General features: G+C 35.7%; 1 protein-coding gene across 1 annotated transcript; it reads right to left on the reverse strand.

Moving 5' to 3' along the window:
- Window positions 1-13,945: 13,945 nt before the first annotated feature.
- On the reverse strand, window positions 13,946-18,796 carry LOC125495123 (uncharacterized). The gene is made up of 2 exons (XM_048639843.1): window positions 18,037-18,796; window positions 13,946-14,357 (listed from the first exon to the last, which is right to left on the reverse strand). The coding sequence occupies exons 1-2, from the start codon at window positions 18,180-18,182 to the stop codon at window positions 14,138-14,140; spliced, it is 366 nt and encodes a 121-aa protein (XP_048495800.1). The 5' UTR covers window positions 18,183-18,796; the 3' UTR covers window positions 13,946-14,137.
- Between the last annotated feature and the right edge of the window lie 585 nt (window positions 18,797-19,381).

Here is a 19,381-nt window from a genome sequence, read left to right on the forward strand (position 1 = left end):
ACTCCAGTACTTCCTAGTCAACCCTGCATTAGAAAGCATGCATCGAACTCTCTCTAGCAAAGTCTGGTTCATGCGCTCTGCAACACCATTCTGCTGTGGTGTTTTCCTGAAGTGCGATGTCTCACTATCCCTGCGTCCCTGCAAAGCTCATTGAACTCATCATTAACAAATTCTAAACCATTATCCGTACGTAGCCTCTTTACCTTCTTTCCTGTCTGATTTTCCACTAAGACTTTCCATTGCACAAAAGTCTTAAAAGCCTCTCCCTTATGCTTTAAACAATAAAGCCAACAGTACCTGGAGAAATCATCAATAAAAGTCACAAAATAACTGAATCCTCCTATACCTTCTACCCGAGCAGGCCCCCAGCAATCTGAGTGAATATAATCCAGTGTCGCCTTAGTTATGTGCAGCCCCTTCCCAAACTTAGTCCTGTGTTGCTTACCCAACACACAGTGCTCACAAAACTCAAGGTTCTTCACCTTGTGGCCACAAAGAAGGTTCATCTTGGATAATATCTGCATCCCTCGCTCACCCATATGCCCAAGTCGTCTATGCCACAACTTAGTCATCTCCTCAGAACTTGTAGATGCAACAATTTGCTTAACAAGAGTACCACATTGATAATATATTGAATAAAAGCTCGTATTATAGGAGTAAAAAGAATCAACTGAGATTGTTATGACTAAGAATAATGTAAACAGAGAACATAATTATTTAAGTATATTTTCAGTGGTAGTTATACCTATTAACCTATTAAATTACCCTATACATATAAAGTCTAAGATCTAATAACGACACATCATAGTGCGATGACCTCACTTTGCTAAGTACAAGGATTACTTTTTTTTTTCACTTTGCTAAGTTACATAGGATTATTATTTTTTTATTATTTTTTTGTTTATTTTTTTGTTTGTACACAACAGAAGGATCCGTATATATATTTAGTTCGATGGTTTTTTTCCTACTACGAGAAGTTTCTCAGCACCTTTAGTGAGTGGACTAATTTACTGCGGGAGTTTGCATTAGTACCTCAAAGGACAACATCCCTCATAGTTGAAATTTTTTTTTACATACCCAAGGCTCGAATCCGAGACCTTGGTAAAGAAACAAGAGGCCCTTAACCACTCACGCCAACCCCCTATGGTATATTTAGTTGGATGTTACTTGTTATGACTAACATTAGTATACATCAGAAGTATCCTCTCACTAGTGGAAAAACTCATCCGATGCAGTCAAAAGGGTATTACTGATTCGGTGGTGTTTTAACTGGAACGGATGGGGTTGCAGTAGTGAAATAAAATTTACTGATCTCATTTCAGAACAGGATCAGCAAACATACTAACTGACCCGGTTGGAATGACCGCATCAATTGGTGTGAGTGAGCAGTAAAAAGAAAACAAGAACGAGAGTCTGGCAGACTTTCCTTTCTCTTTCCATCATGGCTCATAATGACAATCCCTAACTTGAATATAATCGATGAATCACCAAATAAAAATCAATGAAGCAGTAAAAAACCTCAATTACATTACATAATTAGCAACATAAAAATCAAAATTACAGTAAATAATAATTTTTACATTACATCTAAACTAAGATAATAACAAATTACACCTTAAAAGCACGAAAAACAGGAAAAATAACTCAATGAACTAAAACACGAAATACAATAAATAAAAAAACGGGAAAAAAAATAAATGATACCAGATCTCAGACTAAAGAAGGAAAAAGAAATTAAATGATACCAGATCTCGAACTATAAGACAAAAAAAAAAAAAAAAAAACTGAAATTAGATAAAGACGACATATTGAGCTAAAAACGAAAAAAGTAAATTAAAAAAAGGAAAAATTGACAAAAATAAGCCAACCTTTGGCCCATCTTCCCCAAATAAGCCAACCTTTTGAAATTCCAGATATAATACAACATTTACATCATTTTTTCCAAATTGAGGTCAGATGACCTATGACCGATTATACAGGTAATATTTTTGTTTTATTTTTTATTTCTTTAATTTTCTTTATTTCTTTATATTTATTTTTTCGCTCTTTATTTTTCCAGTCTCCTCTCTTTCAATCTCTTGCTTCTCTCTCCTCCCTCATTCCTCATCACCCATCGCACTTCCGACCACCAGACCTCCCACCCACCGGATCGCCACCCATTGGATCTCCACCGCCACAGCGTCTCCTTTCTCTCTCTCCCTCCCTTCGATATCCTTTCTCTCTCTTCCTCCTTCTAAAGTTGGTTGTGGTGGTTTTGCTTTTTTGTGATTTCTGGTTTGTGTGGAGCATTTTCGGGCATAGGTATGATTTTTGGGGAGGCTGACGGTGAGTTTAGGAGTTGCATTGTGGTTTCGGGTTGTAATTTTTGGGTTTGGGGTGGGTGACGGTGTGTTTAGGGTTTCGAGGTGGGGTTGGGTGGTTTTAGTCTGAGGGTTTTGGGTTGTTGTGGGCTCGGTGTGGCTTCGGGATGAGGCTGGCTGCGGGATGAGGATGGTAATGGGTATGGTGGTGAGGTTGGTTTGGTGGTGTGTTACGGGTTGGGGGTGGTTATTCGGGTTTTAAGTTTTGGAGTTCGGTGGTGGTTTTTGGGTTTGGGTTGGGTTAGTGGCGGTGGAGGGGCTAGGTTCGGTGTTTAATGGTGGTGGTGGTGCTGCTGGGTTCGGTAGTGGTGGGGCTGGGTTTGGTGGTGATTATTTTGATTTATAATAATCATATATCATTAATCATAATTAACCTTGATTTATTATAATTAATTCTAATCATAACCTTGATTTATTATAGTTAATTTTAATCAATTATTATTAACCTGTTACAACCTGTATTAGTAGGTAAACCTAAATCAGAATCCTAAATTTGGCTAAAATGATGCAAACCTTGGCTTATTTTTGGAATTTCAAAAGGTTGATTTATTTGGGGAAGATGGGCCAAAGGTTGGCTTATTTTTGTCAATTTTCCAACCAAATTACAAAGCCTAGATCAAAATGAAACTGAACAAGTAAATGAAAAATGAATACGAAATTACAAAGTTAAATGATATTCAAATATATGTTGATGACATTATCTTTGGAGCAACTAATGAGTCATTATGCAAAGAATTCCCTAAGCTTATGAGTAATGAATTTGAAATGAGTTTGATGGGTGAATTCAATAAATTTCTTGGGTTACAACTTAAGCAAACTGAAAGAGGAATAATTATTCACCAACAAAAATATTGTTTGAAGAAATATGGTCTCGAAAATTCAAAGATTAACTACACTCATATAAGAACTTCTACTAGATTAGATGAAGATTCTATATGAACAAGTATTGACCAAACAAAATATAGAGGCATAATTGGTTCCCTTTTGTATCTAATTACTAGTCGTCTAGACATAGTTTTAAGTGTTGGTTTATGTGCTAGATTACAAGCAAATCCCAAGGAGTCTCAAAGGAACAGATGATCTTGGATTCTTTTATCCAAGAAGTGACACATTCGAGCTAAGAGAATATGTTGATGTTGATTATGTTTGAGATCTTGGAAATAGGAAAAGCACCTTAAGTATGGTTCAATTTCTTAGTCATAATTTAGTTTCTTAGAGCACCAAAAAAAAAAACTCATATGCTTTATCCAATGCTGAAGCTGAATATATAGTAGTTCATGCATGTTGTTCTCAAATGCTTTGGATAAAACAACTCTGTGACTATAGAATAAACTTTAAGGAAAAATTGATTCTAATAATCCAACCTTTAGGCTATTCGCTCAAATTAATCCTACCTTTTGATTATTTTTTAATAATCCAACCTTTTAACATGATCCGCTCATATTGAACCGTGACCTGTTGACACATGTTGGTGACCAGTCGAACGGGTTAATTGAACACGTGTCTTAATATAATTTGTTCTAATTTAATTAATCAATTATTTTAATTAACCTGACTAAAACTAATCTAACCACTAACACACCACCACCACCACCCCTTTGTGACTCCACCACCAAGAAAACCACCTTCTCCAGCCTCAATTTCTCTCTCCTCCCCACCACGAACCAAAACTCGACCCCACCCTAGCTCATTTCACCAACCAAAATCTACCCTGCGAAGCCGAAAAATTGGTTTCAAGATGAGGATGTTCCCAAGGGTGGGGATTTAGGGTCACAATGGGTGAGGGGGCTGTCAGAACTCGCAGGGGAAAGGGGTTGTCGCAACCTAGCAGGCAGTCCGGGTGGGGGTGCTCACAAGGGGTGCGGTGGAGAGCAGAGGGGTGCTCGCAGACGACGAGTTTGGGGATTGTTCGTAGAGGGTGTAGGGTGGGGAGGGGAGGAGGAAGAGAATGTTGTTGATGGGGAGTGATCGTGATATGGAAAGGATGGGGTTTAAGGTAGTGGAGATTGAAGGAGAGAGGAGAGCAGTGGTGGTAGTGGTAGGTGAAGGAGAGGAAGATGAAGTTGAAGGTGAATAGGAGATTACGGGTGAGGTGGTGATGGTGGATTGATTTTGGTGTGATTGCATTTAATGAAGAGGAAGAGAGAGATTTAAAGAGGGAAATGAGGAAAAAAGAAAAGAAAAATATTTAATGTTACAACTTCAACAAGTTACCGGTTTTATGGTTCAATAAGAGCAGATCATGATAATAGGTTGGATTATTAAAAAATAATCAAAAGTTGGGATTAATTTGAGCGAACGGCCTAAAGGTTGGATTATTAGAATCAATTTTTCCAAACTTTAATTGTGTTCCTATTTATTGTGTAATACTAGTGCCATTAGTATTTCTAAAGATCCAGTGCATTATTTAAGATCAGTTAAGCATATGCACACCAGACATCACTTTCTAAAAGAAAATGTAGAAAAATGTTTGATTAAACTCGAGTTTTATCAAACTGAAAATTAAATTGCTAATATACTAACCAAGCCTCTTCAAAGAGATAGATATGAAAATTTCAGGCTTGAGTTAGGTTTAATAAAACTTAAGTAATTGTTCTTGTCCATGTATGAATTGAATTGTCTTACTTATGTGATATTAAGTGATGACATTTTTAGGCCTAATACTCCCTCCGTTTCCTAAAGATCTTCCCACTTACTGTTCCTACAGATACCAAGGAAAATCAAGTTGTGTGGGACATGGTGTGAGTAAAGTAGGAGAGAGAAAGAAGTTAAGATAGATAAACAAATAAAAAAGGGTTAAAGTAGGAGAAAGAAAGGGAGTAAAATTGAATTAATAATGTAATGGTGGACCATATGATAGTGACATGAGAGGGTAAATAGGGAAATTTGTTTTGTCAAATAAGGAATAAAGCAAAAGAGGGAAGATCTTTTGGAAACACCCTTAAACGGAAAGAGGGAAGATTTTTAGGAAAAGGAGGGAGTACTAAGTAGTAAAAAAACTGAAAATGCAAGTTCGTATTTAAGTTCACCTCCATTTGTGAATAAGATTCTTGCATGTTCTTTTTATGTTGTTATTCATTTTTGTGATTTTGAATAGTTTTTTGTTTCTCAAGTCTTATATGCGCATGTTCTTTTATAATCAGTATGATGTTCTTTACTAAATATCGTCATGTTCTTTTTTTTTTGGTTTTATTCATTTTTGTAATTTATAATAGTTTTTGATATGGATTTCAGTAATTTCTTTATGATCCCAAAAAATAAAACCGAAAAGTATAATACAATTTCAGTTTTTTTTCCTTGTCTAACTTCTAAATTCTGATTTCACAAATTGATATTTAAGAATTTTCATCATTTTAATTTTTCTCCTTTTCTAAATGTTCACACTTTGAGTTTCAATTATATTTGAAAGGAATTTTAAGTTTTTCATACACAATTGATTTCGCATGAAATGGTCATTTTTAATTTTTCTCCTTTTCTAAATTTGAACACTTTGAGTTTCAATTATAGGTGAAATGAAATTTCAAATTTTCATACACAATCTGATTTCGCATGAAATGGTTTTCGAAATTAATGTAAATTTTTTTTCTGAAAATGGATTTTTGCAAAAGTTGTTCGCAAAAAGGTTTGATATTGTTTTGTTTTTCAAAATTTATTTCTGAACATGGATATTCTGCAAAAATTTTGGGCAAAAATTTATATTGGAATTTTAAAAAAAGAACTAAATTTATAACTTTTTCATTAGTGTCATAAATGAATTAAATTTCATACACATCTTGTTTTTTGATTTTATATGAAAATGAACAAATTTAAGTCTAACTATATAAAAGCCCTTTTCAACTAATTGCTATTATCTCCATTTTTTCAACTACATAACAGCGACTAATGTGAAATAACTTTGAAGATTAAAAGAATTATGTACCTATTTGAAATTCGCAAATCGCCGATGGACGAATGTGTGATATCACTGTCAATATCTTATGTTTTTCTCAAATTTGTGTTAATAGGTAATTTTTGTGAGTAAGTAATTGTGAATGTTTATTAAGAACAATGATTTGTAAGTGAATTCTGTGATTTTTTTTGTATGTATTGACTACCTAGTATATTAGTTTTAGCTTGTAAGTTAATTTTTAGTTTTTGGAAAGTTTCCTGATTATTTGAGTGGTTTGCGTGATTTTCTCAATTCTATGAGTGATTTGTAAAGTTTCCTCATATAAGTGATTTCTGAGTGATTGTTGAAAATTAATTCTCGATGGCTTTGTTTGACCCCCATTTTGGTATTGAGATTCCTTTTGTAATTTAAAAAGGAAGGGGGGGGGGGCAAAATAATCAGTTCAAAAGAGGGCACTGTTGAAAATCCGGTTCGCTCTTTTTGCAAATTACAACCGTTTTGACCGGTTACCGCCTAAGCGGTTAACCATTTTTTCGGTATGATTTTTCAGTTAACCATTAACTGTTATTTAATTATATTATTTTCTTTTACTTAATGTACGTATATATTTTCAATTTTTTTGTGCATATATTTTAATTTTATATATACTCTAATGTAAAATGTGTTATAAAGTGGATAATAAATCCGTTGGAAAACATAACTAATGCTAAAAATTCACTTCATTTCCAAATTATAGTGTTTATATTAAACCTATAGTTTTCAAATAATTACATACTTCCTCTAATTGTTGTGACTTAGCAACAAATATTAGAATTAAGGTAATTGTTTGAAAATGTTTCACAGCAATTAAAAAGAGAAAAAAAACATCTCGATATTTCGATTAACTGTTTACTCAAAAATCATAACCGTAACCATACTGTTTAACCGTTAATTTTATCGGTTCGCTAACCGTACCATTTAAACTTTTTTATGTCTGTACGATAACCACCCATTTAGACCAGTTTTTTCGATATTTTGGTATAGTATTTCGATTTCACTTTTTTATGAACACCCCTAGTTACTGGGTAAGAATAAATGTGGTTACTTCAACTCTTCTCCATTATTAGTAATTAATTTACTTTTAGCAACGGGTCAAAGCATGAACCACGTAAATATATCATAAATTGTAAAGTAACTTCGAAATGCAAAATTAAATACAAAACAAGTCTACATCGGCAAACCCGTAACTGACCAAACCTTTCTTCTCCATCATCGTATCAAACTCGATTATTTTCTCATTGGATAAAACCTTGTTACTGCATCACACTACTTTCTGCCATGTAAAAGCTAAGAATTTGTGGAGGGTCATTTATAATAATCAACAATTAGAAAATAACATGTATTTCACATTTCAACGAATGCCCAAAAGCTGCAATCTCCTCCTCCAACTACAACGACAACTATAAAGATCAGCTACAATAACCATGTAACAGTTAACACCCCGTAATTTTCACCCTTTAATATTTTGATGTTTTTTATATTAAAATGATATTTTTTGTAAAAATAAATAATTTATTATGGAACGTATTGTGAAAATGTGTATATATTTTTATATGTTGTGATATATTTATGTATATTTATTTTTAAAGGTTAATTAGTTATTTTAAAAGTTATATTAGTTTCGTTATTTATTTAGGCGTTAAGGATGCAGTGTTCTCGTGTAGCGTTTTTGTATCATTGATGCACCGACTTGGGTGATGAAATGTTGCATCACATGTGGCGTGTCATGCTGGCTGAAAATCAGTAATTATGTTGTGGAGGATGAAGAGTTTTGCTGCTCATTAAGCTAACCATTGAATCTCTTGTAATTCCCTCATTTAATTCCCCATTAACCCACCTTAATGCACCCTTAACCTTTGCTTAATAAGGTGAATAATCTCATTATTTTACTGCATTTTCAGCTATTTATGCACTCCTCTCCTCTTGTTCTCTCTTCTGCATTTTCGGCTATTTCTGCACCCCTATCTTGTTTGTATCATATCTCCTTCGTCTCTTATCGTAATTGGATGTGTGAATAGTCAAAATTTATCTACCCGAAAAGATCTTGCTCATGGTGTAATTTGTTTTGAATAAAGTGAAATATGCATCCGCAGTTTCCATTTCAAACAGACGACTCATTCGGTTTTCTTGGAGTTTTAGGGAGCAATGTTATTCTCTTATTTCTTTGCCTCTTTCTTGTACATGATGCTTTGGGGTTTGAAGAAGGAGAAGAGCGCATGTATATATCGGGATTTTCTAGTAATTTTCAGCTCACCTCCGGCGATCAAGGTAACTAGTAATTATCTTAGAACGATAGAGATTACGGTGTTTTTCGATATTAGATTATTACGCTAGAAAATTGTTTAAAAATAATTTTTGAATGAAATTATTGATGAAACTTGACGTGAATATATTTGATGTATGCTGTGTGAATATTGTATGCAGAAAAAATAATTTTCGTCTGAATTTTTGTATTTATTCGATTTATATGGTATTTTATGCGTTTATGGTTTATTTGCAAAAGAATTAATGAACGAATTTTATAAATGCTGAATTTTTTTTAGTGAAGCATGTTATGTGTGTAGTATGTATTTCATGCCTTGGAATAATTTTTGTGTACTGTTTACGGGTTTATTTAATTGATTTATCTATTTTTGCATTTTAGTGTTTACTAGTATTTAAATCGTGAATATTATATTTGGAGGCCGAAAAATATATTTCTTTGCATATTATATTTTACCGTGAGCTTATACATGTTATGTGAATTTTTGGGCATTTATTTCTATTTTTAATTATTATATTGGCTTTATTGAGTATTGTGTAAATTAACGTTTAAAATTAATTTTAGAGGCTGAAAATTAGAAATAAAAATTTGTACCATGTTAGTGGAGTCATAATAGTTGTATGGTAATTTTTGTGATAATTTAGTGATCTTTTTTATTAGTTTAATAAATTTTACGGTTTTTTCCACCAAATACCCCTGACAAAAAAATTTATCCACTAAATACCCCAACTTTTTTCAAAATTTACCATTTACCCCTGACTTTCAACAAAATTCACCAGATATCCTTACTATTAACGGACGTTAGTGCTCCGTTAGCCTATATTTACAAGTTTACCCTTATTTTCTGACGCCATTATGGTTATGTTGCTTTGATAACCTGACATAAAAGTTCTTCGGAAAAACCACGCCCTTTCAACTCCCCATCTTGCTCTATTGTTCATGCGTTTTCAAATATCAAAGGAGCCCTGTAAATCAACTGCAACTTTGAAGATTTCTTAACAAAAAGCTGCAATTTTGGAAGACAAAGAGGACTGCACAATTCGCGAACTGGGTGTTCTTCAAAGGACTAAAAAAAGACGATTTCAAAATTTCAAAAAGACGGTTGGAACGCAAAATCATCTCTACTCCCTTTGAAGGTAAGTAACTTCATTTAGTGTTTCTGTGTCAAAAAACAATTTCCTGAACTGCAATTGTGTTTTGTTAGGGTTAGTTATTTGCATGGTTTAGGGTTGATTTTGCGAATTACGTATTTTTGATCATTTGAATTTTTTTTGAAATTTCTTGTTTTTGTGCAATGTGCTAGTTGAAGTACTTAGGTTTTGTTTTTGTTTGTTGTTTATTTAGGATGGCCTCAATTTGGTTGCTTGTCCATTTTAATGGGCATGATTTTGATGTAAGGGTGGAGGACACTGACTTGTGCCACTTAATGTGATTATATGAAGACTTATTTGTGGAATCTAAAAAACAGAATGTGTATCTCCCCAAAGCCTTTAGAATATTGGTGCACAACCCTAGGACTAATAGAAAGATGGAAATAAGTACTGATGCTGATTTAGGGAAGGTGTGGAGTTTTGGGAGGGGAACGAACACCATAGAGATGTGGGTTGAGGAAACAGACAATCCAGGAAAAGTGTTTAGGGCATATGTACATCTAAGGGATCAGGCTGAGAGAGAGAAGGTTGAAAACATTAATTAAGAAGGTACAAGAGATACTGAGGAAAGAGAGGGAAGAAGAAGAAAGGAGACAGAAATAGGAAGAAGAGAGACTGAGGAAAGAAGAAGAAAAGGAGAGGGAAGCTGAGGAGGCTAGGAGGTACCTAGTTTCAGTTGAGGTAAATGTACTCTCAGTGGATGACATTACAATTTGTGAGTACATGAGGGTGTACCAATCACAAGAACAGGTTATCCCTGGAGATTCCCAATCTTAGCCCCCTACCCAACAACAAACACCCCCTGCCTCACCATTTAGGGACACTACTCCACCACCTACATCCCCTCCCTCACCTGTGAGGGACCCTTCAACACCACCTACATCCCCTCCATCACCTGTGAGGGACCCTTTACCCCCTACATCCCCTGCCTCACCACCACGTACATCCAATGCCTTACCACCCCCTACATCCACTGCCTCACCACCCCCTACATCCACTGCCTCACCAAGGGAACCCACACCAACAACTGCCACACCAAGGGAACCCACACCACCCACTTATCAACCAACGGAACCCACACCAAACCCTGTGCAACCAACCCAAATCCCAAGCCAAACCCCAACACAAACTTCCACTACAACCAAACCTCTAAGACCACCAAGAACAAGACCAGATGGATTTAAAGTTCCAAAGAGCACAATAAAAGAATTAGGGACATATGTGGTGGAAAAGATCACAATAATCTTGCAGCGGAATAATATTCGTTTTCCCTTTCGTGTATAAACAAAATAGGCTAACAATTATATCTCTATGATATTATAAAACAACTCACAAAGTGTTTATAAAATATAAACTAATATTCGATGGTATAACTCAAAATGTAATGTTTCTCAATAAATTATATGAACTATCTTACAATGTTACAATTTCTGAATATCTTAACTATCAATCTGATTACATATTTATAATCAACCTATTACTAAGAAACTAATGATGCAAATTATCGTAAAAAAATTTGCCAATAAATGTTTCTTGATTTCTTACTTATCTCCTTTTTCTCTCCTTTTATTTCTCCTATTCTTTTCTAATTACATCTTCTCCAAAAAACAAAAATACCGAAAAAAAACGAAAAAAAAACGGATCTAAACTACGAAACCTAAAGAACACAAATTCGCGACCCAATTACAGGGTGTTGACGAAGCCGGAGCGAACGAGCCGCCGGAGCGAACGAACCGCCGGGTCGAACGAGCCGGAGGGAGGAAGCGCCAGAGCTAGGAACGAAGACGACTGCAAGCGAACCTCCGGTGGCGTGAGGAGGAACGAAGACGAGTGCGACGAGGAGATCTGGAGAGATAGAGAGGAAGAAGGCTGATGGCGTGAGGAGGGAGTGAAGCGCACGGTGGGTGAGTAGGCATACACTGCCGGTGGAGTGAGGAGGAAGACTGGTCGTTGTTAGGTGAAGAGAGGGAGGAAGGAGATCTGGAGAGGGTGCGTGAGAAATAGAGAAGGAAGGAGATTTAGAGAGGGCGAGGTCGTGAAAAGAGGAATGAGTGTTATGATGAGAGGGAAGGGAACGACCCTTTGAGTTTTATTAAACCCTAATGAACATATTGCTGCGGTTTCTAGAAAGAACCGCAGCAATATATTTGGTCAAATAGTCAAAAAGATTTTAAAAAATTTCTGTTGAAATCATATTGCTGCGGTTTTCAACCAAAACCGCAGCAATATGGTTTATTTATTTTATTTTTTTCTTTTTACGTGATATATTGCTGCGTATGGGTAAAACTGCAGCAATATCACCGCAGCAAATAGCATTTATTCTACTAGTGTGAAATGATCAAGGCAACTAAACCAGGATCATATGCCTTGGTTACATGGACAGGGAACACAGGGGATGTGGTTCCCAAATTCAAGGCATGCTTCTTTGCCTTTGCTGCTAATGTTAGGGGGTTCATAAGTGGTGCAAACCTCTAATAGGCATTGATGTGGCTCACTTGTGTGGCAACTACAAGGGCATACTCCTTTTAGCCCTATGCATTGATGGCAACAATGAGATTTTTCTCATTGCATATGGCGTTGTTGACACTAAGAGTACTCCTAGATGGGCATACTTTTTCAGGAACTTGAGGATCTGCTTTGAGAAAGAAGGATGCCACATAGATGATTGGACATTCATCAGTTAATTGGGCATTCATCAGTTATGAGGGTAAGTTCTGGACATTTCTTATAGATTAATTTTCTTTATTTCTTGTTATTATTATACTACTAATTTAATTTCTTATTCTCTTGGTTAGGGTGTTGAAGGTGCAGTCCATGATGTGTTTCCAAGAGCAACAAGGAGGGTTTGTTGTCAGCACTTGTACATGAACTATAAAAATACAGGGTACAGTGGGACAGCCTTCCACAAGCTCTTCTGGATAGCTGCTGATGCATACAATGAGTTTGTCTTCAAGAAGTCAATGCAGAAGATTCATGCATACAACCCTGAGGCAGTGACTTATTTGGACTCATGCACAGAGCAATGGTCTAGGTATGTCTTTGATCCACTAATTTGTTGTGATCATAACACAACAAACTTTGTGGAGAGCTTCAATGCCTGCACAAAACCATACAGGGGCCTTCCTGCTTTCACTTTGCTTGAGGGTAAGTAAACTAAATTATTCCTTCTTTGTGCTTACTTCAATTACTTAGATGTTAACATGTTTCCTTCTTTGTGCAGCAATAAGAAACTGGTCCATGAAGAGAATTTAGCCAAGGTTTGATAAGACAGTTGACATGGATGTAAACATGCTCACTGATTATGCAATGAAGGTCCCACAAACTAGGAGTGATGAATCAAGGTTTTGCTATGCTACTTCATGGGGGGTGAATTTGAGGTTAGAGATGGGAATGTGAGTTTCTTCATTAAGTTCGGGGTCGTTTGTTATCGTTTTTTCTTTTCAGTTTTCAGTTTTTCTGAAAACTAAAAACCAAAAACAGGAAACCAGAAAAAGTAGTTTTCACTTTTGAGTTGTCAGTTCTCAAAGTCATCACGTTTCCAATAAATTTGACTAATTTTTTATCCATTATAGGACATATATCATATGACTTTGAAATTAAAACAAAACCAAAAAACAGAAAACCACAGTAATACCGAACGGGCCCTTAGTTGATGGTAGGTGTGGATGTGAAAAATGGCAAGGTTGTGATATACCTTGCAAACATACACTAAGAGTAATTTTTGATGAGAGATTGGAGGCTGCTGATTTTGTATCTCTTTATTTCAATGGGGCAGCTTCCAAGGCAACCTATGGGGAGCACATTCACCCCATGACTGATCCATCTCACTGGCCTGACCATGACCTACCCCTCATTTCTCCCCCTGATGTTAAGAGAGGTGCTAGGAGACCCCTAAAACAGAGGAAGAGAGGTCCACATGAAGCCAAGAAGGGCAAAAGCACACCACTGTTAAGTGAAGCAAATGTAAAGAAGTGGGCCGCAATGCAAGGACCTGTGAAGGTGGACCAACTGCTCAGACCATGAAGGAGAAAGGGTCTACATCAGCTGCAACAGGGACTGAGAAGAGAGGGAGAAAAAGGAAAGAAACAAATGCTAACAGTGCCTCAACCAGCCAACCTAAAGCTAAGAAGACAAAGAGCAAGAGCAAGAACAACAAAGCCTAAACTGTTTCAGGATGAATTTGATTATTTTGTTTTTTGTGATTATGTAGGGCCTATTATTTTGTTGATGCTATATTAGGATGTACTTCAAATGGTGATTTTTTGCTACATTAGGTTTTCAGTCGATGCTACAGCAGTTAACACATGCTAATTTGTGGTAAACAATATTACGTTTGGTATTTTGCACCAATTACAATATTTCACTTAAATATTACAAATATTACAACTACAAACATGAGTACTCCTACTTTTATTGTTGCATTTACTAGTTTCTATTATTGCTTCAGTTTTTTCTTCAAGTGCTTAAGCTCTTCCTTCATCTTCTTCTTCTTTGAACTATCTCCTTCTTCTCTGCATAGTGGAGATTCATGTTGGTTGTTCAGATTGTGCTCCACACTTCCTTTGCACCATCTGAAATTGTTGTATGTATCACACTTGTAATACAGTCGCTGAGGATTTGTTGTGGTTTCAGAGCTTCGTATTGCAAAATTTTTTCTACAAATACAGTAAGAGTTAAGTACTCTTATGTATGAAGATTGTGTGGATGAACTATTTGAGTAAGTCATGGCAAATCTCCGTACAATTGCAATAACAAAAGGGTGAGGAAAAGGGTATTGGATCCATGTATTTATATAGGCAACATAAAACTAACGGCTAGTTTTTTAAACTGGAAAAATAGTCATTACAAGTCATTCAAAAATAAGGGTATCTACTGCATAACTATTTTACTTAGGGGTATATGGTGAATATATACTTACCACTAATGGAGTACTAACGTCTGTTAACCAAAAAGGGTATTTTGGATTATTTTTCAAAATGTCAAGGGGTATTTGGTGATTTTTGTTAAAAGTCAGGGATATTTGGTGAATAAATTTTTTTGTCAGGGGTATTTGGTGAAAAACCGTAAATTTTATTGTGTTTTTGTTATGAGTTTGAGAATATTCTTTTTATTTATTTAAGGGTTTATTAACCAGAAATAATTTGTGACCTTTTATGTTCTTGGAAGCTGATGATTTATAGGTTACTACGGTTATTATTGAGTATCATTATGCTTATGTTTGGTTTATGTAAAAATAATTAGTTGGGAACGTTTTACTGATTTAATAAGCTTTGGAGTGAATTGGTGGTGACGTCAGACGCACTATTTGATGTGATACATTTCTGATTGGTATTGTTACTACTGTAAAAAAAACTATTTCGTTATCATTGTTGATGCTTAGTGAAATAAAAAGTATTGTGGTTGGAGATTCTTTTTGTAAGTTACTACTTTAAGGATTTTGAAGAATTTTTTTTTATGAATTATGGGTATTAGGCAGGTAGCATACCTTCTCTTTTTGACGAACTGTTTTGAGTTTGATGATACTTTGTGATTTTTATTTATTTTGAGATAAGAACATCCGACGGGATAGATGTAGTCCTCGATGAAAAATATGTCAACCACTTGGTTTGCGAACTAGGGGTACACCTTGGTTAATTGTTGTCATCTGAGAGGTCATGGAGTTTTGTGTGTTTCACCCTGCATCGGAAGTTTGACCATTCTTAGACACAGGCAGTGGAAAACGTAAGCCCATAGACTGACCTAGAGATCGTGATCTGACAAACCTTAGGAAGTGAATTGCGATTCACTAGCGTTCGATTTCTGACTCAATAACTTGTTGTACCATTGCTTTTATTATGATTTGAGTACTCTTAAGATGATTCATTCATTTTATCCTATTTACTTGATATTTACTATCACTTGTATTGCTTGTGAGCTTTATGGTTTTTGATGCATGTTATAGTTGTCTTGATTGTATACTTTCCTATTAATCTATGTCTGAATCATACTTTGATTTCTTTTGTCATTGGAGAACCGCTAGTTACTCCCCACTAACTGTGGAATTATTTAATATATCCTTGCAGATGGAAATGACTGCTAGACTTGTGACTCCTTGGGCTAGCAGAGTGTGGGTCGGTAATTAGAGGAAACTGCTTGTAGTCTTTTTGGTAGATGATTTCTATGCAGACAATAGGGAGTCCAATGTTATGCTAGGTCTCAAAGACATTTAGTTTTATTTGAGATGTTATGGAAGACTTGCATGTCTCATAGTTTGGATGATGTGATGTTCTATTATGTTTTGGGATGTTCCTTTTTTATTAGAATTATAATGTTTGAAATATCTCATTTGGAAGCTATGAAACTTTAGTTTAAGGTTGTCTTTATTATTGTTTTCGAGTAGCATAATCGTTCTGACGTTATTTCCGCCATCGGTAACACCCTGTCCTTCTACTACTAAGATACTAAACAATATCTACTCTAGATTGACTAAAAGACGTTAGCGAAAATAACGTCATGACGGTTATGCTATTCTAAAACAATAAATAAAGACAACCTCAAACTAAAATTTAATAGCTTCCAAATGAGATATCTCAAACATTACAATTCTAATAAAAAGAAACATCCCAAAACATAATAGAACATGACATCATCCAAACTACGAGACATGCAAGTCTCTCATAACATATCAAAAAAAAACTATATATCTTTGAGACCTAGCATAAAATAGGACTTCATATTGTATGCATAAAACTTATCTACCAAAAAGACTACAAGCAGTTTCCACTCATTACCGACCCATACTCTGCTAGCCCAGGAGTCACAAGTCAAGGAGTCATTTCCAAATGCAAGGATATATTAAATAATTCCACATTCAGTGGGGAGTAACTAGCAGTTCTCCCGTGACAAAAAAAATCAAAGCATGATTCAAACATAGATTAATAGGAAAGTATACAATCAAGACAACTATAACATGAATTCAAAACCATAAAGCACACAAGAAATACAAGTGATTGTAAATATCAAGTAAATAAGATAAAATGAATGAATCTCAAGAGTACTCAAATCATAATACAAGCAAAGGTATAACAAGTTATTGAGTCAGAAACCAAACGCTAGTGAATCTCAATTCACTTCTTAAGGTTTGTCAGATCGCAATCTCTACGTCAGTCTATGGGTTTACGTTCCCCATTGTCTGTGTCTAATAATGGTCAAACTCCCGATGCAGGGTAGAACACGCAAAACTCCATGACCTCTCGAACGACAACAATTAACCCAGGTGTACCCCTAGTTCGCAAACCAGGTGGTTGGCATATTCTTCACCGGAGACTACATCTATCCCACCGGATGTTCTTATCTCAAAATAAATAAAAAATCATAAAGTATCATCTAACTCAAAACCATTCGTCAAAAAGAGAAGGGATGCCACCCAACCTTATACCCATAATTCATCAAAAATAATTCTTGAAAAATCCTCAAAGTAGTAACTTACAAACTAACCACAAAAATCTCCAACCACAATACTTTGAACATCACTAAGCATCAACAATAATAATGAAATAGTTTTTTTACAGCACTAACAATATCAATAAAAAATGCTTCACATGAAATAAAATCACCAACTACAAGTAGAACATACATACAAGATCATATGAAAAATTAGACTACACAAAACTGTGCGCTCGGCGCATGAGCTTGCGCTCAACACCAGATTGTGCGTCTGGCGCACTAACCAATCTGCGTTTGATGCATCAGCGTACGTCTAAGGTCACCACCAATTAACTCCAAAGCTTAATAAATCAATAAAACGTACACAACCAATCATTTTTACATAAACCAAACGTAAGCATAATGATTTACATAAATCAAACTCTAGATTTATTTTCATCATTAAGCATTGTTATCGTCTATAGTTTGTGAAAGATGTATCCATGTCTTACAAAATACTAGAATCTGAACAAGATAGGCAGACTACGAAACAGAAGGCAGAATAACTTGTCTCTTCCAAGGGCAGCGTAGTGTTGTAAACCATTGCAAGAAGTAAGAACCATCCTTGTGAAAAAGAAAACCACGACAAAGAAAAGAGGACGCCAACTAATATTCCCTGGAGCTAAAAAATGCCAGCAACAACCCAGGAACAAGAAACCAACAGAAATTGCAGGCATTTGAAATAGCAATGACCATATATGAATCTATGATATCACAAGACACTTCACAAATGAACCGTGTACTATATAAACAGTAAAACAGATTGATGGGAATTTGCAGATAACAAATACAATAGAGTCTAAAAGTTGGGAATGCCTATAAAGATGCGGATAACCAAGAGAGATGACTAACGCGAGGTTAGGTTTGTACCTCATAGAGCGGCGGCATCCGCGAACACCACTGGAGTAAATCAACGGCAACAACTGAAGCAACACCAGCACCAACGGAGGTTGACGGCTGGAGAAGGCGGAAGGAACAGGGACCAGAAATTTCAGCGAATTGGCAATTGATGGCATATTCGGGCCTCAAATCGAAGTCGCAAGGCCAATCATTATCGAAAGCTTGAAAGAATTAGGGCAAGGGTAAGAGCGAATCGGAGGAAGTAGAAGAATCATTGAAATTTTTGAAAAGATTAGGGCTGAGAGAGGTGAGAGTGAGAGATGGAGACTGAGAGATCCGCAAATAATTATAAACAAAACAAAAAGGCTGCCGTTGTTTGCTTCCACAACCCTTAATATTAAGAACTGCGTTTTTTCACATAACCGCAGCCCCTTAATTTTTTAATTCTAGTGTGGATATCTCAGATATGATGGAGTGATGGACTGGAGGATGATTACGTTGCTGGATGATTTGGACCTTCATCTTCTCTTGAGTTTAGTGGAAGAAAAAATCTCCTTCACATGGTTGAGATTCCTTCTTCGTCCACGTCCATTGTGCTCCTCGATCGAAAATAACATATCTTAAGATGATTAAGTTCTTGGATTTGGTATAAAAGAGACGATGTCCTTTATATTCGTAATTATATCCAATAGAGATACATTTTTCTCCTTTTTCGCCAAGCTTTTCGCGATTTTTTTTTGGATGCGGGCATATGCGATGCATCCGAATACTTTAAGGTGTCCCACTCTTGGCGTTCTTTTATGCCAATATTCATAGGGTGTCCTACCCTTTACAGCTTTTATGGAGACCTATTGAGAATATACACTGCTGTACGCTGGATAACTTCGGCCATAATAGTAGAGAGAATAGTTTCATCTACTTTCCGCTAGATTAAGATAACTTGTCTTGTATGCTGTAATCTTTAACTGTAATCTTATATACACTGTTGTATGTTGTAATCTTTAACTAATCTCAAGGCAACAATTTAATATAACTTGTCTCACAAAATCTTGTGGCTGATTATTCTAACCAAGGCCACACCTATTTATAATAAGAACCACTTATAACTCAAAAGACACGTGCTTGTTTGCAAGAGGCACAACCAAGTGACACATCACTTGGTGCGCACATGCCACACATGCCTACAACCACTCAACCAACTTTTCATATGTTGCACACAAGCCACTGAGAACCGCTAATCATACGCAGCACACAATTCCTAATCGAAATGACACAAGCATTGCGAGTGACTATTCGCGCATGAGCCTCTCACACCCCACACCAAAACACCACCTCGAATCACAGTGCATATGTCGCGTACATGACTCATCCAATA

The sequence above is a fragment of the Beta vulgaris genome, chromosome 2, assembly GCF_026745355.1.
Source record: "Beta vulgaris subsp. vulgaris cultivar EL10 chromosome 2, EL10.2, whole genome shotgun sequence".
NCBI classification, from domain to species: Eukaryota; Viridiplantae; Streptophyta; class Magnoliopsida; order Caryophyllales; family Amaranthaceae; genus Beta; species Beta vulgaris.

What these genes read in the sequence shown, in the direction of transcription:
- LOC125495123 (XM_048639843.1), bottom strand. Translation starts at nt 18,182, where the DNA reads ATGCCATCAATTGCCAATTCGCTGAAATTTCTGGTCCCTGTTCCTTCC. An exon ending in GGATGCCGCCGCTCTATGAG is followed by an intron (nt 14,358 to 18,036) that starts GTACAAACCTAA and finishes CTGTATTTGTAG; the next exon opens with AAAAAATTTTGCAATACGAA.